This window comes from Glandiceps talaboti, chromosome 8 (genome assembly GCF_964340395.1).
Source record: "Glandiceps talaboti chromosome 8, keGlaTala1.1, whole genome shotgun sequence".
Taxonomy (NCBI): Eukaryota; Metazoa; Hemichordata; class Enteropneusta; family Spengelidae; genus Glandiceps; species Glandiceps talaboti.
In genome coordinates, this window is record NC_135556.1 from 12,616,410 (window position 1) to 12,640,737 (window position 24,328).

Here is a 24,328-nt window from a genome sequence, read left to right on the forward strand (position 1 = left end):
AATACACACAACTAGCACTAAAAACGGAGATGTGTTCCAACTCAGACTCAGACCACTAATGAATATTTTCAGTGATCTGAGGTTACACAGACAAGGAACACAAAATTGCAGTCCCGTGCTTTTAAGTTTTATAATGTTTTGCACTCGCAAATCCGTGATCAAAGAATGTACACTTGCTATTGGATCCAGGATGAATAAAGTTTAAACGTTGTAAACCTTTCTCGAATATATTCTGACAGTGATGTTGAATTTGAGGGAAAATTCTGTTTGACAATAGAATAGACTAGCCAAGATTACTGACTACATAGCTCTTCAATGTAAGTGTGAGCAGTGAAGTGAAAACAGCTAGTGTACTTCCCGTTTCTCGGACAAGGCAACATTATATCGCCCTTCACATGCTATTGTTTGTAATTGATAAAACAAAAGGCGTTCTATGGAATATCATATCCCTTCGTCGCTAAAATTAACAGAGACGAGAAAATGACGGAAATGCAAGTTATCGAACATTCAGGACAAACACCTTTTTCAGTTAGAAAAACTTCCCTTTTTGAAATGGAGATTAGTCCCCAGCATCATTTTCACAAACCTGCGAAGAGGCCTTGATTGACACAACATTGTACAGTCATGGACACAGTCTATCTGAGAGACATTCCTTACTGTTCACAAATACAGACATTTCTACTAGGCTACATCCATTTCGTAGGGTCTATGATCCATCTCAGACCAGTTGACCACTAGTGGTCTGAGGGTCCATGTCGCCCTGCTTGCATACGGAGTAAGTCGCCTACAAAGAGACAGTTGTGAAACCTGGGCTTACCTGAAATGCTAGTATAGTAGTAACTAAAGATTTAACGCATCTGTGTTCAAATATCAGCAATAAATCGACTATTTAGTAATTTTACCTCGCCTTGGCTACAAAAGTACTAGTCCCAGTCCGGAGGACCAGAAATCCCGAAATCACAAGTTCAATCGTAAAATTTATGCCCAAGCGGACGCCCGATCAAATGTGGCGGAGTTTGTAAGGCGGGACTTTGAAATCAGTCGGAACTGGAAAAGTTCCGATTTCGACACCTTTTGTGATCGTACCAGCGACTACTATCGTCAAAAAGATGTAAAATGAGTACATATTCGACCGATTGCTAATATTTGATAGCTTTATAAAAAAAAATATATGTAATTATTTTGTTATTGGTGCGAAAGTATTTTGTTTTCGCACTCGCTATAGGACGGTTACTTTTCGTAGGACGGTGTTGAGCGAAACGCGTGCACCGTCTGCAAGCAGGACTGTGAGCCATGGTACAACATCTGAGCACAGACAAGGAACACAGTTTCTTGTCTGTGATGTGAGGTACAACTACTGACCATTATCGGATTGAGAGGTGTCAACGAGTTCCAGCAAGATGCTTAGTTTAGACAAACAAGTTTTATTTACACATAGCCCCAAAGCATAGGCTGGTGGCGTTATTCACCATATGGGTACAGGTGTAAGAAGGTGCTAAAAGGTGTTACTTTTAGCATCGGCAGAATTGTAATGACGATGGAGTATGTTATGTAGATGGTATCGGTACATACAAAATAATTCATTTAGCGTCGATTTTAGTAAAGCGAAGTTCCGAGGACTGTGAGAGAGTCTACTCTACCCCATGACGATGTGTATTTACATTGTTGGTTTTGCTGTGCTTGAAATATCAGTTAAAGTAGCCATATGGATGAGGATTGGGTTAATTATTTGGACTTTTAATTTACAAAACAATTTTATCATGGCTTCCTACTTGAAAAATATATGTGAAACAACATATGCCAAGTCCTTGTTTGTAACTCAATAAATTGCAAAAGATTAATAAATGTGTAAAATGTTATTATTGTATGTACAATAACAAACTTTTTATCCATTTCTTTGTGTTTTGACAATTTTTGAGTTACAAACACAGACTTGGTCAATGTTGTTTCACATTGACTTTTCAAGTAGGAAGCCATGATAAAATTATTCTAGAAACTAAAAATCCAAAATAAATACCCAATCCTCATCCATATCGTCATCTTGAACTATTCAGAATCGTCAATCATGTACAATACTAAATCCATACCTGTTAGTGACGTTGGACTACTTGAAAAATTCTCATCAACACTATCATCTGAGTTGTGTCCAAATGGGCGAGATGGTAGTAGATTTGAATCAAACTCCCAGAAATCAAACATATTGTCTTGTTCCGGCATCATCATAATTTCATTGTTCCTATCGTTTCCGCTACTGTCCACCTCTCCGCTGTCTCCATCCTCCTCTTCTTCCGATGTAAAGCTATCCAACGTCGTCGGTTTAGAATTCATGTATGTACCCATCCACAAGTCATCTTCCACATAACCTTCCAACAGCTGTAACGATGAATTCATTTCTGAGCTGCTGGATTGCTGTCTTAACAAAAGTTCTTTGCGGCTATGCATGTGGTCAATCCAATCTTCTAGATACGTTACGGTTTCGTCACTGTTGTCCATTGTCTCAATTTCCTCACCGAGACTGTTTTCCAATACTCTCTTCATGTCCGTAAACATGTCAACGTTCCTGTCCTCCTTAGTGGGACTCAAGACTCTCGGAGTTAAAATCTCCTCCTCAAAGACCTCTTCGCTGTGTTGACTGGAGTCTTGAAGCCAGTCGAACTGATCGAAATCAGGATGAGCAGAACTGTTACTGTCCTGATGCTGCTTACCTTTACCGTCATACAACCCAGTCCAACATATGGACGCTTTGTAACAACTTTCAACGATATTCTTGCCTTCGTTTAAATACCTGTAAAAACTTTCTTCAGGAGTTTCATCAATAACAATAGAGTGATTTCTGTCATCACGCGAGTGATTCGATATTTGCGACACCATTGTTGATGTTGACGATAAAGAATTGGAATGCTGTCTGGAAGGACTGTACCTTGGAATGAGTGATAAGAACTTTTCACTACTAACACCATACATGTCTTGTTCTCTTAACGTGGTTCTTTGTGAGACCATAATGTGTTTGCATGGAACTAGGTATCTGTCAAGTCAAATAATACAAGAAATGTCAACATGTAAATTTTAAGGTATGCTCCTGAAATTACATAGAAAAGGGAGAAAACATACTATAAAGAGGAGCGCAGAGTAACTCCAGGGTACCGGTTCTGTGTTAACCCTACCATAGACTGGCTGTTTCATATGTATACAAAAATGAGGGGTGGCGAGGAAGAGGTGGGGGTTGGGGAGAATTCCCACTACAAGCTCCAAGCATCAAGATGCAACCCTATCACCTGATACTGCATAGAAAGGGATACACATACGTCAATGAAATTTGACAGGAAATTTTTTTAAAAACAATTCTCTCTGAATAAGCCACTGTGCCAAATAGCAGCCTTATCATTAGTACCTCTGTATGAAATATTATGGACTATAACTTTTGCCTTTCATGTCACAATTGTTTACATGGTAATGGACACAAGCTTCTGGGGTGAACAAATCAATATCAAAACTGGTGGTCCCCAGACCTGTGACTCAAAAAGTGGTCCTTCAGTCAGATCTGGTGTTTTGCCTGATTTTTTTAATGACTTTTTCTGTATGATTTCTTGCTTTCTTTTCAATTTTTAGTTACTAGGCACTGCAAATCATTAGTGGTTCAGGGGAAAACATCTGGAGCCCTTGGACGTGGGACCACTGGATTTGATCACCCCTTGGATACATACAGCTAACAATTTGCACGCAAAGTGAAAGTTTCCAAGAACAGAACACGACATTGAGTGAGTGAGTTCGTGAATTGCTCTGAAAGAGTTCTGCATATTTGGGACAAAAAACTGTGTTCTAAAGATAAGACAAGGGGAATATGATGGTGTAGATGATGATGATGATGATGAGAGTAGAACTTACTTTAGCACTAGGTGTAACATGACATCTTCACAATCCAAACTGAGTAATGTATGAAATAGACACAATGTAACCAAACATAACTGAAATAGACAAAATCATATGTGAGGTGGATAAAATAAATTGAAGTTAGAGCTAAGGAAATAAAACTGATGAGAGTTAAACAAAATGAGGTGTATCATTTGTAAATAGTGTTTAGAAATATATAAGTCTACTCATGGGATAAACAACAGTAAAATATAGTTACTTTGGAATGGTAAATTGGAAACAATGTGACAATATAATGCCTACTACAACCCTTGATCATGCAATGTAGTAGTAGACGAATCAAAAAGTCACAATTTACTAACTATATTTTACTGTTCTACTGATTCTTGGAACCATTACCAATAAATTCAGTATAAAGTCTCATATGCTATGCTGTGTCAGGGCACCCTCATCAGCCTACCCCTGTAACAATGGCCAATGAGGGCGCCCTAACAAAATGTATGTTACATCTGCTATATACTGCAAAAGAAGATATGAACAATTGATTTCCAGGTTTTTTTTCAAATTTGACTGCCTCCTTAAAATAAACTTCATCCCAAAACTTCTCATTTGCCCTGCGCATCGAAAGAATTTCCATATGTGTTCTTTTCATGTTGAAAATTATTGAGAAGCCGCCATACATGTAGATAGTTTGACAAATCAAACAGATACTCTTGGCCACAAGAAGGACAAAACTGTACAGGATGCCAGGACATAGTTCTCTTGAGAAAGAAAATGGTTGAACCAAGATGATGTCAAAACTGTGACTGGAAGACAGTTCATGAGAAAGATCAGATAGGTAACGACAGTCAAAATAGAATTAAGTACTAGAATTTGTAAATTGGAAAAACAAACTTGCAGTCTACCATCATACTGTTTTCTGGGTGTTACTCTTGTGTAAAGGTTTAAATCAAAGTTTTAACATTCATTATGTATATGGAATATTTACAGCCCATTTTAAGTTCCCATTCCCCAGCTCTGTTTGATACAACCACACACAACCCCATAAGAAACTGTACATGATACACTTTAAGATAGCAAGATTTAATGAATACAGTTTATTGCAACATTTTGTCTAAATAAATGAACTAACATGTCACCATGCAGACATCGAATGCAGACATCAAAACATTGGTGCCTGCATGTCTGCATCTAGTTTCAGTATGCTTAAATGGTTTATTTTATAATAGACAAAATGTAGCCAGAAATTTTGATCTTGCTACATTGTATCCTAAAGTGTAGAATGTGCAGTTGTATCAAACAGAACCAGTGAAAGGTAAATTGAAATGGGCTGTAAGTCCAGAGAAATTTTGATCAAAGTAAACAAAACCAAATATTTCATCTTACCTTGGTATCACTATGGATACGACTTATGAACGAGTCCAGGATGTAGACACCTTCATGTCTTCCTTTGCATATAAACTTTAAAAACACTTTCACCAAGACAGGTTCTGTTATACATCGGATGAACAAATCCAAGTACATTGTAGCAGCTATCACTTCATTCAAAACATTCTACAAAATAAAACGAACAAAGAATTACTTATGCAGACACCAATTTCAATAACTAATATTTATATTTCATAACGAATTCATATAGAACACAACTAAAAGTTTAAGAAAGTGTTGGGTTTTTTTATATACATGTACTTGTGCGAGGTAAAACACACTCTTAAATAAAGGGAAAGAAAATGGGTCATAACATTATTCTGGGAAGGACTTAGCCTGTAGGATATATTGTGTCATCCATCCTTATTGATCTTCTCTTCAAAGTGGAGGCAGCAAGACACATCATATCTCACAGACTTGGAGGGACCACAACGTTTTCAACATTTAACCATTATTTCATCAAACAGTGTGTTAACTCTATGACAAGGGTACAGGTGCAAACATGAAGAAAAGTTGGTTTATTTCTTTTTTTACAGACACTACAAAAAAATATCATCCTTTAAATATGGTGTATTGAGCAGATGTTACTTGAAATTTTGTTGTTCTTCTACACTCAATGTAGTGTCATAAAAACATGTCTGACGACAGAATTTTTGTAATGTCTGTACGTTACAAGAACTGAGTCATTACTTCACATTTAATTATCACAAACATTTTCTCTTTTGAAGCAAAACTCTCACAGAAAATACAATTTTGAAAGTGCGTTATCTTTTCTTCATAATTGTGGATAAAACTACACATGATTCAGTGATTTTAATAAAAACATTTTAAGATCACACATCAAGGAAAGTTGTTAATAAGGTAAAGGTCCGTCAATGGGATAACAAAGAATTATTGGAGGAAGGGGTTGCTTATTAATACATTTAATGTCATGTATGTTTGCCTGGAATAACATCCTGATCTGGTTCGTTAATTTTCCTTAAATATGTACAACTTCGTATTTAGCTGTATCCATCTATTTCCCAAAGTTGTTGGAAAACTATGACACTTATAAAAATACTCTGCTTGCACATTCACAGTATAGGAAGTACCTTGCATGAAATAGCACACTAGGGTGTGTTTGATTGTATCACCTAGGGAGCCATAAGGCACCTCAAGTTGCCCCAACTTATGTTTGATTACTGGCACATGTGTACATGTACTGTTATGCCAAAGGTGCTCCACGTCAGCACTCTTTACAGAGAAGGGGAAGTTCCGGAACTGACCTGACCTGACCTGACCTGACCCAAGATGCAAAATAAGTTTGCATGACCATGCATTTCTTTAATATTGTCAATTTTTGTCAGTTATGATGTCTTTTCAAGAGCTCAATCCATATTTTTAGGGTATTAAACATTTTCCACTCAAAAGTGTCTAAAGTATTTTGGAGTGATGGGGCAATTTATTTACTAACCCAAATACATTCAATTTTCATTTCAATCATGTCTGCCAAAGTGACATCATGTGCCCCAACCCATGACTCCCTAGGGAAGACAATGAAAGAAGCAAGGTTAACAGGAACTGACTGAACCAAAAGCCAGGTCAAAAGGTCATAGAATATTTGGTAAACACTATACAGAGGATGAATGACTGGTCAATTTGATAGCCATCATAGGACTAACACCCCCTGTAGCATTTACATCAGCATCCAATTATTCCAAACCATGGATGGGTATTTTGATCGGATTTACTTTACAGGAGTTCTAACCTTAGCACAGATACTAAAATGAATAGGAAACATTTTCCCAGAATTCTACCTCTCTGTTACTAGGATTTTAAAATCTTACCCCGGTACCTTACAAGGGTTCTAAAACACATTGTTAGCTGATCGCACCTCCCTAGCCCTCTGGGGATGTGGCTACATTAACCGTTTGACAACGTAGTCAAGACGAGCTGTTGGTGCGAGGACTAGGGAGGTACAACCAGGTAGCGATGTATCTAAACAGCGACGTAAACAGGCTAATTAAAGAGCAAATTTGTCATTTGTTGGATAAGTGCAGTCTTATTACATGTACATATATGTGGTGTACAATAATAACACCAACCTTTCCTGAAAATCGCCTCTGAGAAGTGACGGATGAAAAACAAAGAACAAACATGTGATAATAACCCATCAGAAAATTGATGAAAATATTCAAAAGTCGACAAACTGTATATTACTTTACAACATAACGTACTTTGTCCATGTTAATTGTGTAATGTTGGGATACACACGATTTTTACAGCAGGATTTAAAATTGAGGACAGATAAAATATTTTAAAAAATTTAACATTTATAAAGTTTATATATGTACACTGAAAACACCAACAACAATTTACAAACATTTCCAATGAACATGTAAGCACTAATTAAATTAACTACCACTTACAGCGGATATCATAATTGTGTTCAGTTTTCAATGATCAGAACCACAAACAAATTAATAACCTCTATCCAATTAGTGTAAGTAATACTGCATGATGGGTGGGCCCAACCAGATCTATAACTACTAACTATAATATCATATACAGTGAGTATAAAATTCTAATGACCCAGCTTAAGTTTAAAGTGTGGATCTGGTTGCACCCACCCACAGTGGTTTCTTACAGACACTAATTAGACATCTGCTACATATCTAAGTTTTTGTTGTTGTTACTTAGTTGAATATGGCTGTTATTGAACATTTTTGATCATTGAAACTGAGCGCAATTATAATTTCTGCTGTATGACGAACACTTAACTCATTAGTGTGTAAGATACAATGTGTCGTGTCATGGGGACACCCTATCAGCCGACACTCTGAGAAGACTGATTGGGCTGAACAACACAACATATCTTACAGTTTAAAACATGCTAACCAACATATACTAACATTTTTTAAATTACCGTAAACATGTACTGGCATACATAAATTAGAATTTTTACACAAGGGCTTACACTATAAAGGGACGTGGCCAGATCTAAACAATTTTTCTGCATTACCGTATTTTCATTTCATCTAAAGAACTAAACTGTTATTCTAAATACTAAGCCATGTTTAAATATCACAAACAATTTGTGACATTTGTTGCATCGCATACAGGAAATCTCAATAAATGATTCGCTGACATAACTTTTTAGCACCTGTCAATTTTTGTTGACAATGTAGAGAAAATACACATGCGTATACCTTTTAGACATAATATGTTAATTTTTTACTGCTTTCACGGTACAAGCCAACATAAATACACATATGATACTAAAAGATGATCAAGTGCATGTATTTACATGTAATTTGTAGACAAAATAGTTTCTCAAGTTAGCTCTCGTCCCTTTACATGTAAACTCTGAGGTTACATCTATAAGCAATGTTCTGGTTTGTTACATTCTCCTATTTCCATACTATGCCCTCTTTAGAAATGTAACTACCAAACCCAGGTAGCAAAGCATATAATCACATAACCTATGCATGGCTTATTTCATGTGCCAGCATGTTTAGGGATTAAGTTTTATTTTTGAGTCATATAACAGCTTGGTATGAATGAATATGTCTAGTTTATTTATTATGTGAGTTGTGCCTTATGGTGTATTGACTGCAGCCTCAGCAAAAACAGACACTGCTACGCACAGGCATACAAATCAGTCCTATTCATTGCTTCAGGGTCAATAACATTTAACCTATTCACCATTATGTGATTTCCCGCCAAACATATTTGGCAAACTTCACTTTTTTGTCCAGCTTTTTCATACAAATAAACTTCATTTTAGATTAAGATCATAATGATAAACAGTACTAATCAATGACATTTAACAACATTCAAGTGATTTCCCGCCAAAAGTATTTGGCACAATTCTTATACTTTTTTAATTTTTTTTTTTTTTACATAAATCAATTTTCTTCTGGATAAAAATCATACAAACAATACTGAACTGTCACTCAGTAACAAAATTTTGGTTGAAATCAGACAAATTTACAAACATTTTCATAAAAAAGTAGTCCCATAATTTTAGCGCTATGTCGGGTAGTGAAGCAGCTAAGCAGGCAACCTAGTGACATGCCTGGTACATTACATGCATAGCTATTTGAGAAACACAAAAACATAATACTACATGCAGACATGGCAAAGGAAACCAAAGGAAGGAAAAATACCTGACTGCTTTTACAAAAACAAACAGAGGGTCACTATATGGTGTGTTGCTTTGATCTTCCAGACTTATTCACAGCAGATATTTCGATCACTTTTTTTTTGGAGTATATTTTTAGTTTTTTGCTTCATTCTTTTCATGTCTTGTGCACACATAAATTATATTGCAAATTTTTGCAGACATTTTTGATCTTATCATAATTTGCATTACATGACAATAACATTTTGTATTACGAACAACAATATTAGAATTAATAATTTAGTGGTTATAAATAAAGGAATATGCATTCCATAAACAAACAAAAATATACATCATTATTATTATTGCAATTTTTAAAAATAAAATATAATTGAAATAAAAAGTATAAAAATGTTAATAGGGTTAAAGACTACTGTAGGCAGCATTTTAATTGCAGGATCCAGGACAAGACATGCAGATAAGTTGGAAGATTAGATCTTTCTGACCGAACTCCATCAATTTGTCATTTCATGTTATTAAAACTACAAACATGCTTCTACAGTGGACATCGCAAATTCCAAATCTATGATTACCATATGTACTACTGTAACTAGGGGTAACTGTAAATTACCACAGGAGAATTTAAAGAGGTGTTAATTTCTGTTTGTCAATTCCAACACAGTAATGGTGAGGAGCTGAGGAGAACACTGAACATGGAGGTTGAATGCCATGAAATGCAAACTGATGGAACTTGGCAGTGAAGATGGCATAATGTATTATTTTCTTTTTGCTTACCAAAGTGGGACTGATTCCATTGACTATTATGAACTACAGTTATGCGAGAGGAAAAGTAAAACATGGAAACGATGAGTTATTGAATAAATCTGGAAGCCACATGAAGCATAATGGTGGTGGTGAATATCAATGGTAGTATGTGCATATATACCATACGTGTCTATACTACACTACATGTGTATCAATTACCAGGGGGTGTCACTCCACAGGGTTACAAAACAATGTAATGTTATACACACAAGTGTGGTGCAGATCACATATAGAAGTGTTGAAGTGCTGCATGCTAACACTGTCAAGTTCATGGTTATATAAAGTCATTTGTAAATTATTTACTTCTAAAATCCTGAAATACAAAAAAACTTAAGGAATATGTATAATTCAAAGAAAAGGATGCAATTTTTCAACGAAACACAAAATCAAAATGTCTAAATTTATATGACTTGTTGACTGACATTATCCTGTTAAAATAAATTTCATTATTAAAATTGTTCTCTTCATTTTAATATTTCCACAAGTCGATATTCATGAAAGAAACTGATAAGGGAATTCTTTGTTTCATCAGCACTGCCGTTTTTTAGCTTGAATGATACCATCCAGTGACAATGTGAACAGATACATGTAATCACTGTGTGGAAATATAGATGTCACCATTAACAAAATGAATGTCATCCATGGCAGAGGTACATCACTTTGTGCAAATATGCATCACAAAAATGTCAAAATACAGCAAGTGTCCACCTCCACAGTAGCTATGTCATCATGAAAGGTGAAAACCAAATGCAACGTGTGTTCACCCTACTGTGGGATGAAATCAAAGATGACTGTCTTGGAGTTGGAGCATTCTCCTAGCCTCTGTAATACTAGTACAGTAGGCTAGATGGTCAACCTGGCCTGGCAAGCGTTCTCGCTACACAGCCTGCGAACCCAGTATTTCAAATTTAGTACTTTTAGCTGTACCTCATTATATATTGTTAACAGTGAGGTAAAATCTGCATAAAATTACCATATCACATGTTGCCATTTGTCACAAAGCAGAGGAGGAGGAATACCTGTCACATGACGCACTCCGACATCAGAACAACACACCTCATTCAATGTTGACCAGTGCAGTGAACACTTCTGGTTTCCGTATCAAATTTCCATATACGACAAACTAGTAACATCCGGATCTTTACCCAATCAACAGACTATAGGCATCATGTGACTTATTCAACCAATCAGCTTCTACACATGGCATCCATGAAAACTACTAAATTTGAATCACCGAGTTCACAGGCCATATGGACAGAATGATTCCCAAACCATACATCAAGCTCTGGGGGCCAGCAGTTTCCTAAAATAGTTGCTAATTGGTTCCTTTATAATATTACAAAAGCATTACATGACATTGGTATAAATGTTAAGAAGAGAATGCAAAAATAAACAAACAAAAAATAATACAAAAATACTAAGTATCATTTAATATATGGCCGTATACATTTTTTCTGATTTGCGTGTATGGATACTGCTAATAAATGTACTGTACTCAGTATGTATGACAAAACCAGTAGGACACAAGAATTATGGCTATGACATATGATATTTTTACTGTAATACGAGTCAAATAACATGGCAGGTCCTACATATGACAAGCACTGATTACTAACAAACCTGAAAACTATTAGCGTTTCATTTAATAGGCAGCACAAGGTTTTCTACATCTCACAATCTTTTTGTTACAAATTACACCAAAAAAATATACAATGACAGGCACACACACATATGAAGAAGTGTGACATTTTATCACACTGCGAATACAAATAAACACTTTTGTGTTTGAATCCTGTGGTTGATTTGTGTTCACAGTCAGATAAAATGTATCATTTTCTATATTTGCACTATCAATATCTGTATTTTGTTTTATGTAATTCGTAACACAAAATGTTGTGTGATGTAAAAAAAAAGTTTTGCTGCCTAATTGAAACTCTATAGTCACTTTGGTTTGGTTGTATATAATAAACACTAAAATACACTAAAATAACCGAAACACGGTCAAATTTTATCAAAAGCAATGGCAGACCAAAGACTAATATATAAGAAAAGGCAGTTATAAATGATTTGGCTGGGGTGAGTGGGCGACTGTCAAGTATCAACTACATGTATATGTCATGTTATCATTAAAGGTTATGTTTCCTTATTTCCAGTCTGTGGCAATGTTTGGTAGTGATATTTCTGAAAAATGGAGTATCCCTGAAAAATTTGGGAGATATCTGTCTAAATGTGATGGCTGTTTGCTCAGTGCCAAGAAGAGGTTGCCATGGAGATAATCAGTAGGGAAGTGAACTCAAAGGGAGAGTTAGAGCACGGAGATGCGTGTGAGCATAAATTTCCATAATTAAGCAAAAAACGACGCAAAAAGATTAACAGTATTCAAATATGTGGCCATAAAACGACATAATTCAGCAAAAAAAAAAAAAAAGAGAGAAGATTTTTACAGCGTTTCAAATTAGATGTGATTTCAGAGATGAACACATACAAACCTGAATCAAATCTCTTACAGCTCGACAACCATAGAATTCAACAGAAAGTCTTATCATTGTTAGACGCCAACTGTCTGACGTTTAGAATTTAAAATACAGCCCTACAGGTGGTCTCTTTACTGATCACTACTTGTACACTACAACAAGCTCTGTAAGACATACACTGTAAACTACGTAAGAAATATGAGATAACGAAACTAGCAAAGTATCAATCCTTGACCCTTCTGCTTCCTGACACAAAAACAAATCCAACAGTCCCCTTTAATAAAACATGGACCAATTTTGACAAATTACTTTTTTTTGGTTAATTTTTCAACAACAAAAATGAAATACAAATATTATTTTTTTTAAATATCTAAAATGATGGTAAAAAAATGGAATAAAGCATCATAACTGCTCGAATAATTTACACCAGCTAATTTATGTAGTGCAAGCAACTGTTAAATTGTGCTGGGTATACATGTGGATTGGATATTTGAGTGCATAGAGAGTTAAAAATAATTAACCCGCACCTCGCTAAGGGCATCATATGAATCAAATATCTTCCACAAAAAAATACAATGGTGTCGCTACTTTACACGTACAATCTTGTGTTATGTGTGAATGGTGAATAGTAGTCTTTTTGTGTTTCTTTTCCTGATAGTTTTTCTATAATCATCTCTATATGCAACTATTTTATAATTTTTTTTAATATCAACTTTGTAATATTGTAATGTTCAGCGTAAATTCAGGTATGTTACAAATGCAGTCTTTAAAGGTATGTTGCCATGACAACAACACATATGAAACATCAAATATTGACTTTTCGTCACTGAGACAGACACTCAATAAACAAGCTTATAATGTAGGCTTTATCTATATATGTAGTGTGTTATCATATGTATATATATGCTAACAGCACAGAAATAAGCACGGCAGTTGATCTTATACCTGGGTTATGTTATAGAGCGACCACAATTGCATTATTTTGCTAATTTTTCTTGTCTTTTCTGCCAGCAATGCTGACACCCACTTGACCTCTGGATGACCTTCAAGGTTTTTTCAACCAGCAAAAAAAAGTGTTATTTTCATTTTAAATGTTCACCACTAAGGGGCAATAGTTGAACTTACCTGATGTAAAGCTGGAGCCATGACTGGCAACAGAAATCCTTCATAGACATATTCCACCAGTTGATAGCAAACCAGGGGGTGGGCAACCTGAATAATATAAACAACAAAGTCTTTCCAAATAAACACTTCTATATTCTTAATTGGTGCCTTACTAAATTCACATTAAACACCGTCCCTGACCTCTGACCTGGGTCGACAACACAAAGGTCAGCTGTATAAGCATGCAGGTTTTGACACAACAATATTTTCCAAACCAGTGTGCTGAAACCATTTTAATGTGAAACATTACTGATATACATTAATTTGTTGTGACAAACCAAACTTTGGTGTTCTCCTATCCCTTTACTGTAAAGTGGTAATGCACAGAAAAATTCCAAATTTATCTTTCTGGCCCCCAGGTTACAATGAAAAAATTTGAGGGAACACTCTCCAAAACACACAAGATATTAATCCTTTAGAAACTATAGCAACACAAATAACTAATGAAATTATTCGATGTTGAAATTTGATTTTGAAAAATGTTTGGATTGGTTGATCTATTCGTTCATCATATTGTTTATCTATGGGGAGGGGGGAGGTGATAATTTATCACAGACATGTCAGAGTTCTTATACACATTCAAAATATATTTGTATAGAATATGCCTCGGAACTAAACCTTTTAAATTTTTGCTGTTACTTGCTCAAGAAAATTCCAACCTATTCTCATTTAAAATCAAGAAAAAAAATGGCACCACCAAACAAATATTTGAAATAGAGTGACAATTTTTTTGTCATTTTAGAATCCAATATGGCCGCCAAATACTGTGTGTGGAGGGTCTATGGTTAACTCTATGAGAAAATGAAAGCTTGATGATATCTCTGAAAACAAGGCAGTGAACCTTCAAAGTTCTTTTATTATTTCAAAAGGACCTGGAAAAAGCTTTCATATGATAAACATTGAAAAGAATTGGAGAACTTTGATTTCAGGGAAATTTGTCTCCGAGTACCATGGGTCAAAACAAATACACCCATTACATAAATTTATACAAAGTTTCTCTACATTTCATTCTAACTTGTCCATAGACCTAAACATTCATCCTTGTTCCTGTCAACCATTTAGTATTAACGAATGTACTCAACAGCCACAGTCCCTCTATCATAGAAGTCCCTCTATCATTTATCCAGGACTGTGCAAAAGCCAAAATTTTAGTCTAACTTGTCCCATCCTTGACACCCGAAAAATGTGGGCTGGTCTAAGTAACCAGACTACATGACTCATATTTCACAATAATACTAGCAAACAGACGGTTTCAATTTAAATTCTGTCTAAATATCTAATTGAGGTCACAAAAGGGAGACAGAGCTGTGGAGGTAAAGGTCAACTTAATATCGAAACAAAGACTGACCCAAAGGTGAAATTTCATCAGTATATCTGAATGGGAGACACTGGAGCTCTATCTAGTATTGAAGTCGCCTTATGGATGGACAATGGGGTATTCATTTTGGATTTTTTAATTCTAAAAACAACTCTACTATGTTTACCTACTTGTATAAACAAAGTGATATAGTATCAACCAAGTCCGTGTTTGTAACTCAATAAATTACAAAAAGCTAAAAATTGTGTAAGAAAGTTTATTTTATGTACAATAACAAATGTTATACATGTTTCAATGTTTTGCATTTTATTGAGTTACAAACAAGGATTTAGTACATGTTGTTTCACACTATTTTTCCAAGTACATGTATAAAAACATATCAGAATTGTTTACCAGAATTGAAAATTCAAAATAAATACCCATTTGTCATCCATAAGGCCATTTGAAAGGTTGGATACAAAATTTACAAATTTCAAGAACTCAAATTATATAAATGTAGCAAAACATCCAAAAAAACAACGTACCTGGACAACTGCATTACAGAAATCCAGTGAATTCAGAAATCCAGATAGTTCTGGGATAACTGCTGTATCGGCTCTTGTAAGCTGACACCATGATGAATGATTCTTTAATATATCGTGTGGTAAAGCAGAGTATAGTCCACTCAAACCAGTTGCTAGTACCTATAATAAAATATAAATTATGCACCTTAGAAATAAAAGTCTTACACTTATAATAGCAATATTACTTAATCTGTAAGGTACGCCATGTACTTCGGTCAATCCCTCCGGTGAGGTGCAACGACACGACATATCTTGCAGTATACGATATTACTTTTTCAAGAAAATTATAACCCCTTCTCACTTCAAATCACGAGAAAAGATCAGCGGCTGCCATACAAATATTTTAAACACAGGTCCAGAAGATATCAAAAACATTTATTTGTATTGCAGTTTCTATTTTATGTGTAGTCACAACTTCAGACTGCCGAAAGTTGGGATTAAATAACCTTTCATATTGAGAAAATTAAGCCATTTTAGAATCCAATATGGCCGCCATTTTAGAATCCAATATGGCCACCATTTTAGAATCCAATATGGCCATCAAATATTGTGTTAACTCTATGGGAAAATAACAAATTGGCTATTTCCTTGAAAACAAGACAATGACCCCCAAATTTATCTCATTATTCAGAAGTACCAGAAATATACTTTCATATGGCCAAGTTCTGGAGTTATTTGAATAACTTTGAATTTCAGGGTAAATGTCCAAGAGATTCAGTCTACCATCAACAGACAAATTCAAATTCAATTGAAAATACATTTATTTTTTATGTTAAAATGTTGTGTTGTGTAGCGCTTTTTGATGGTGTTTAGGTGGGTAAACACATAAAATATTCCACATTTGAAGATCCGATGACATCTTTTTTTGTGATCAGATTTTTAAGTACGATATAGAAGTACAGGTAAGTGTAAGTACATGTACATTTTTTTGTAAAACCTTGATGAATGTTGCCATAGATAAATTTATTCATCTGTGTATTTACAATTGTATGCACATATTTTTTAAGCGGCTACTCACAGGACAGAAGTTCGTACTCTCTGCAATATATCTTCCAACAAGTTCATTCCCTGATGAAACTGACATACAGAGAAGAAGAGCGTCCCTCGCTTGTTGACCAATCGGACCATCTCGATGTAAATACGGTATCAACAATGAAAATATAAGGAATTTAGCTGGACCCTGGTCTGCGCTTGCATCAAACACAAATTCTAACAGAGATGGATCTTGTGTCAGACTAACACACAGTTGATTGAGTAAAAGAATCATATGCGATTCCACTTTTTGTGAGCAGAAGTCTGACACCGCGAGTAACAACCTCAGCAGTGGATTCAAGAAAGCGTGATGCGTCAACAAGCTCTGCCGTGATTGGCTGATGAGCATCTCATAGATCTTCAACTGCGTGAATTTCAGTTCTTCAACGTACTGACCGCTTCGGCTGCTCCAAAGGAATAACTTTTCCATGATATTCTCAGCTAGTACTAAGCCAAGAATTGGTCCAGGTTGTTGATTCATCGGTTTCTCAGCAACTAACAGCGCCATCATTTGTTCGACATAATTAACGACAGTCTGTACCTCGTCAGGAGTTAGTTGTGACCGATAAAACAAACTGCTAGTTGTATTTTGTCGGTAGATGATACTTTGCACTTGTCGCCAGTGCATTTTGAACACTTCATAGCAAGTGTGGGGGTCCAGGTCAGAAACATTGGGCTGTGGTATAATCCTGTCTTCACTGTCAGGGAAGGTAACAAACTTCCCATTGTCAGGATGGTTGTTTTCTATGTACCAACTCATGGTCTTGCTAAGTTCTCTGTTTAAAAGAAAGAAAGAACAAAGTTAAAAGCAATGTAACTGTGAGATTTCCAAACCTGAATCGTAGCTCTTGGTTTTGAAGTAGTTCAGCTGATTTTCTCTATTTTTACAATGAAAATCACCCATTATATTGTGTAATTTACCACATCGAACAACAATAATTTTAGTTTGCATCTATCCTTGTAAACTGAAACTTCGATTTCCAGAGTAGTATTTTTCATACTACACACACGCAAAGTTGTGCACATTTGAACAGAAAATATATGGCATTTAAAAGTTGTGTACATGTAATCCAAGTGATGCCAAGTACTGTACATGTATCGATCAGTCATAGCTTGTTATATATCACTTGTGTCATTATAGGTCTGTACTTGGCCATGGATACTTATAGTGCTATGAGCACAATATTCACTATACAAATGTCATCCTTTTGAAATACCTAGTACATCGATGTGTCTGATGAAAAGCATACATGTAATATACAGTTTTGTTTCTATACAATTATCATGGTGAAAGCTATCACGATACAGCCTTGAGTCCTTTCAGATTCATTCACATACAGTGATTACGGCTGTTTTGAAACTCACATTTCGTGTTTCTCATCAGTCATTATGAGATAGTTATGTATTATTACACAAATCCATGCTATGTACATCTATTATACCAAGGACAAATGCCACTTTATTGCTCACATAAATGACAATTATTCATATATCATATGATTTCATTGTGGTTATTTGTCAACTATTTATCATAATGACCTGTTTGATTTACAGTGGGTCACAGGTGACAAACTTATATTAATGTCTACATAACCCATTTTATAACGTTTGAAACATATGACCATACTTAATACCACCAGTTTATTTGTTAAGGGCAGTAAGTAGGTAAAATCTACCAAGGTTCCCAAGTCATTTTACCTGGGTTCCGTAACAAAATTACCATAGACTCAATGGGAAACATTGCTATTTATTTTTTACCCCTGTCTCCCTTTCTGTTACTGGGGTTCCCCAACCTTAGCAAATACACTGACTACATGTAATTTCAAGCCTATTTTCATGAGTTTTTACTTTATGGCTAAAATCTTTATTGATATATTGTCGAGGATAAACTGAACAAAATTTCAACTGTAATACATGTATGTATAACACAGACAAGCTAAGCTGTGTACTATAATCACACTTGTCAGAGTGTCTGTAGTCTGGATGCTAACTAACTAAACCACTGAGCTGAGGTGTAAATGGTAACGATACTGTATAGGAACTAGACTAGATGCAGCACCTTAGCAGTTTCGCTCTGTCGCTCTCCAAACCCCGTAAGAAATTAACTAAATTTATTACCAGGAACTGCTCAGTTGTAAGCCGATGTCAAAATGACTCTTTGTATGTGTATGTGTATAACTTCTGACAACACAATCCAGAATCTAGCAAAATTTGTTGCATAAATAATAATTATATAGTTTTAAATTAAGGGATAAGATCATCAGAAACATTTAGTTCAGCTTCTGTGATGTTTATTTCATTTATTACTCTCTCTTCTGATTGTTTTATGTGCATTTATTTTCATATTGTATAATAGGACCAGTGGCCTAATGTACTGAATAAACTTTACACTATGAATATGTATAAACCAACCAACCTTGATTTGTGTTCTCGGACAAAAACCTGATGTACAATCAATATGGGTCTTTTTCTTTGAAATGACAATTGTGGTACCAGATGTCTGTAACATCATTGCAAAATGACTGTCCATGATATAATTGATTCATACAGTCCATTTCATGTTATTTGTGCTCACTGGTTCAGTTTGATAAAATCACAATAAAAACAAAAACTGGAGACTAATGATTGAGGAAATCAGGTAAAAAAACGTAGGATTAACCTACTTACCACCCTTAATAAAAACAATGTCACTAGCTTCAAAATAACATCTGGACATGTTATCAGAAACACTGCCATTTATATAGTCACATGACTCTAGTTAGTCTATACTGAGACAAGATGTCTGCTACGCCCACCAGCTATCATACACTTATTTCTAGTATCATATATGTTACTTCCAGTCATTATATTTCTAGTACATGTACATGCTACGCTTCACATTCAATGGAAGAAAGAAACTTGAACTTGTAACATATGTAATACCATAGGATAACCACCTCCTAAAACTCACACCACAGAATGCAACAGTTTATTTGCTTTGTCCAAGCATGCATACCATGGTTCATTCACTTCAGTGCTTGGAGACCAATTATTCCCATCCAGTGGCTACTCAAGCATACTGCTGTGTAGAGGAAGTCTCCATGTTGTAAATCATATTTATGAACAGAGTACCATGACAATTTCATAACATTAGCTTTGGAATGTTCTATATTCTAAAGTATAAATCCGAACGATATTTAGATATTACACATATTCTCCAATATGTTTCTTCATTCAGCCAGGGAAAATACCCATGTATAGTACATGTAAGGGGTCTTTGTCATTACTTGTCCAGTGACTTGTAGTGACAACACTTGAGTATTTTCCAGGTGAGTGAAGAAAAATATTGGAGAATAACACAATTATACCACCGACTGGAATATCAAAGAAAAATCAAGGAAAGTAATGGTAATTTTGAATGTTTTGACTGATATTTTGAACACAGCAGAACCAGTGATGTGGACATGTGTTGTCATTACATAGACGTGCATTGTCGGTGCTTGGAACGACCGGAGTATATATTGATATGTTTTGTTCAACTTGGCTTGTGATTGGTATAATCATAGACCCTCTACGGTGGAGGGTCTATGGTATAATCTTCTTTAACCAATGTGGTGTGTGTATATGTACATATATGTCTGAATTGTACAAATCCATAACTGACAACAGTGGCTGTTTTTTTCATTGACCATCTGTCTCAGCTTCTCTGCATGACATTTCAGTCCAAGCTAAATGAAGTAATTGTACTAATTGTATGTGTAGACAGCATCAAATCTACACATGTAGATAATACAGTGAGACAGCACAGTTGACTGTTCAGTTCCTTAATGATTTCCTTGTTGGGAGATTAATCGTTAATTAGATACAAGCTTATATCAGATTACTCATTATCAATCATACACTATAATACCACTAAGGACCTTTGGTATTTTCAATGTACTGAAAAATGAAAAAGAGCTGAAAATGTCAAAAAAATATACCAAATCACACACATTATTAATTACACAGAAAACTATAGCCCTGTCCACACATGGTTCAAAACAGAATCGAAGTCAGGTCTTCTGTCTCCACATGCACTAAAACCTAGTTCAGTCAGTTTGAAACCACCTTAGAAAGGTTGTGTGGGAATCGATTCAAATCCATTGCTCAGTTTTCTTGTGGAGACCAGTTTCAAACTGAATTAGTTTTGAATCAATTCAAGTGGGGACATGACTTATAATATAACTGTCTATTCCATGAATTATCTTTTTGAAGAGTCAGAGACAACCAAGAATTAAAAGACACACGTGTGTATATGATTATTATACCCAAGAGCATCATTCAAAACTGAGAAACACAGATGTTGACATTAAAAATAATCTGAACAAAGATATTCATCAGCTTGGTAGATCAAATGATTTACAAATGTTATATGTACGAGCAGTTCAAAGTTTTTTGGCATTGAATGACATTCTGATGAGGATCCTCGACCAACTGACAGATCGAAAGCTCAATGCCAAAAAAAATTTGAAGTGTTTGTGTATTATTATAATTTTTTGTAAATAAAAAATAATCTCTTCAATTCACCAGTAATTTAAGAATGATATTTCCTCAAATACTGGTACTCAGTACCTGTAGATATCAGGGAATGAGGTTTGTAACATTTAATTAAGGCCTCTTTGAATTGAATTGAGAACATTTCATGGTCACAATACTATTTGTATCACAATGACAAATGTGTTGATTTTCGTATGATATGGGTAGACTATTGATTATGTGTTGTTGTGTTCTCAGTCTATTTACAAACAATAAGGTATAGAAAATATACTTGTATTCTTTAACATAACATCACCATATACAAATGGGTTGATAGACAGTGTCTGTCAGCTTTTTATATGCAAAGGATCCACAGAGTTGTTAAATTCTTAGCATGTTGTTGATGCCATTTTAACATTGTATTTATTGTATTGTATGATCATCATGAACGGTGTTGGGTTTTTTTGCATTTTTTTTGTTTCTCTTCTTGTGAAGGCTTAATAAATAAATAAATAAATATATAAATAAATATAAAATAAATACTTCTAATAGTAATAAATCATATGTATGAGTTTTTCTTGCATGCCCAAACACTGATATACATATCCTTCCTCCATACTTTCAACTATTAATAGGCCATCACTTCCCCCTATACTGGATAGGATTTCTTGTCAGGAAATATTACAAATTAATGCAGGAAGGTCATCCATCTAAACTACTGTTTTCAGGGATAACCATATCCAGGATAACAAGAAAGGGTCAGTGACCTTAATATCCCCTTAAGGTCACTGTTTTCCATGAATCCTGTGACGCTAACTTACAAATAATCAATATTTTAATGTCGACCAGAGTCAAAATTTGAATTATACTGTAAAACATGGCTGTCCTTATCATATTATTATACATTGATGGAGACAATGACAAACCATTCATTACCATAATTTGTATATAGTTCCTATGACCTTTCCTGACCTTGTCGTGCTGAGTGTAGCCACCTGACAGCTGTTTAGAGATAGTGGAACGACCCATTTCAATGTTGTGATGTATTTTCTTTCATGGGGAATTGCTTTTTACGTAAAAGCAGAAGTCGATTACATGTACATGTACTTTTCTTTCAGATTACTTCCATTGATTAAGGAAGAGTTAAATCAATAATTTGGCTGAATTCACTTTTGTAGAAAACACATTGTTAATTATTAGATATTGTACTCCAATATTTGTCTTTGTTCATGCTTGGAAAGTACAAGTGACATAAGGGGCCTTGTCAATATGAGTTGAAGGCGAGTAGTGACAAACCCCTTATGTAACAAGTCTTTCCCAGCTGAATGAAGAAAAAATACTAGAGAGTAATGCAAACATACCTGTCCACACTTAATTTGTGGAAAAATAGGGAAAAATGATGATTCTGAACTAGTATATGTATTTCAAGCATCACACATCCTATGACGTAGACACTCATTGTTGTAATATAGAACAAACCGGGTATAAATTACACATTTTCTGTTTGAACATGTATAACTTGGCTTGTGCATGATATACATTTGTTGAAAATCAGATGAAAGGTCAGCAGTCAGTCATCACTCAACATCATAACAGCAAGATTATGTACATGTAGTCACACTAACAGAAATGCCAAAACACCACACCCCCTCACCAAGTCAGTGTTGTACATAGTATTACAGAAATAAATGTATTGAAAATGAACAAGTCTGTACTGATTATTTGGTTTCCATAGTTACAGCTAATTTCTTCTAGTGGTTTTTAACAGACAACAGACTTCATAGTCAGACATAGAAATAATCCAAATTATTCTGAACACAAAACTTGAAAAATTACAATCTTTGACTCTTGTAATGATTACAGATTTTATCATTTAATGTTGAGTTTTGACTCCTGATGCTCGGAAATCTCAAAACAGAATCAGAATCAGAATGTTTTTAACATATCCTTTTATGTATTAGCCAGGTTCAACTACAAAAATGAATAACACAAAATTCTGTATGCCAAAAATATTTTGATAACACCATTATTAAGAGTCTACACATGAAAATTTGAATCAAAATTCTGTGGGGGAAAGGAGATGGAGTGAATTCTGAAGTCTGACCAGACGGTCTTGGCTTCTAAAACATGATGGGGTTTTCCTAAAAATCCAGAGAATTTTCATCGACCACAATTTAAAACCTGATCTGACGAGTACATGTCGTTAGTAGTACACACTAACCGCTGTGGAATCTAATGTTTACTACATTGTGTACTGTGGAATTCAGGCAGGGAATACGTGGACCAGAATAATAACGAAAACACACCTTAGATATTGTCATCATACCAACAATCAAAACCCTGTTTACTAATAATTCCAGTGGGCAGATGATATCTGAGTCATCGAAAAGTGGTGTCCTTGAGTCAGCTGAACCGGTATGACCTGGAGAACTCCGTCACTTCAACAACACAGCTCTCAAAATGTATCATCAACGATCATATATCGATACATTATATAATGTGGTGCTACAAACTTATTAGTTGCTGGGTCTTATGTTGTCAAAACAAACAACGAAATCATGATATCATAAATCCTGCTTGTTGTTTCGTGACCTGTAACGTCCTAAATCACATGGACGGCGAGGGTCATGAGTGTACAAAATGTAGGTGTATGGGTGTTGCAAATCATTACATGTCATGATGTGTACCAAATTCCATCAGGTGCGATAGCTATGTGTGTATAATTATAAGAACTTATTCCAGAGAAATTGCAAGAAAAACACCTAAAATGTGCATATTTCAATAATGTCTTCACATATGAACGTGAATTGCTGCAAATATTCGTCGGATTAACATGATCGGTTACGAGCTGTGCGAGGTACGTTAACGTAACGCTAGGGTCCCACCTTTCAACAAGACGCTACGCCCATGGAATTAGTTGCAGTCTACTACAGTAGATTCAATAGTATAGCCCACCCTAATGCTACCGATGTGTCAAAATAATACTTACATTTTAGTCTGTACAGTGCAAAGTAATGATCACACAACTGATCCGTCGACATACTCCTGCAATTTATCA

At 35.1% G+C, this 24,328-nt stretch overlaps 1 protein-coding gene across 1 annotated transcript in view; it reads right to left on the reverse strand.

The window, feature by feature from the left end:
* The window catches only part of LOC144438688 (FHF complex subunit HOOK-interacting protein 1B-like), a 27,743-nt gene extending 3,415 nt beyond the window's left edge, over positions 1-24,328 (reverse strand). Inside the window, 9 exon segments of the mRNA XM_078127833.1 lie at positions 1,270-1,272; positions 2,088-3,025; positions 3,886-3,965; positions 5,257-5,424; positions 10,196-10,228; positions 13,825-13,911; positions 15,706-15,864; positions 16,763-17,552; positions 24,260-24,328. Of these exon segments, the coding sequence (XP_077983959.1) occupies positions 1,270-1,272; positions 2,088-3,025; positions 3,886-3,965; positions 5,257-5,424; positions 10,196-10,228; positions 13,825-13,911; positions 15,706-15,864; positions 16,763-17,536 (2,242 nt within the window). The 5' untranslated portion in view covers positions 17,537-17,552; positions 24,260-24,328.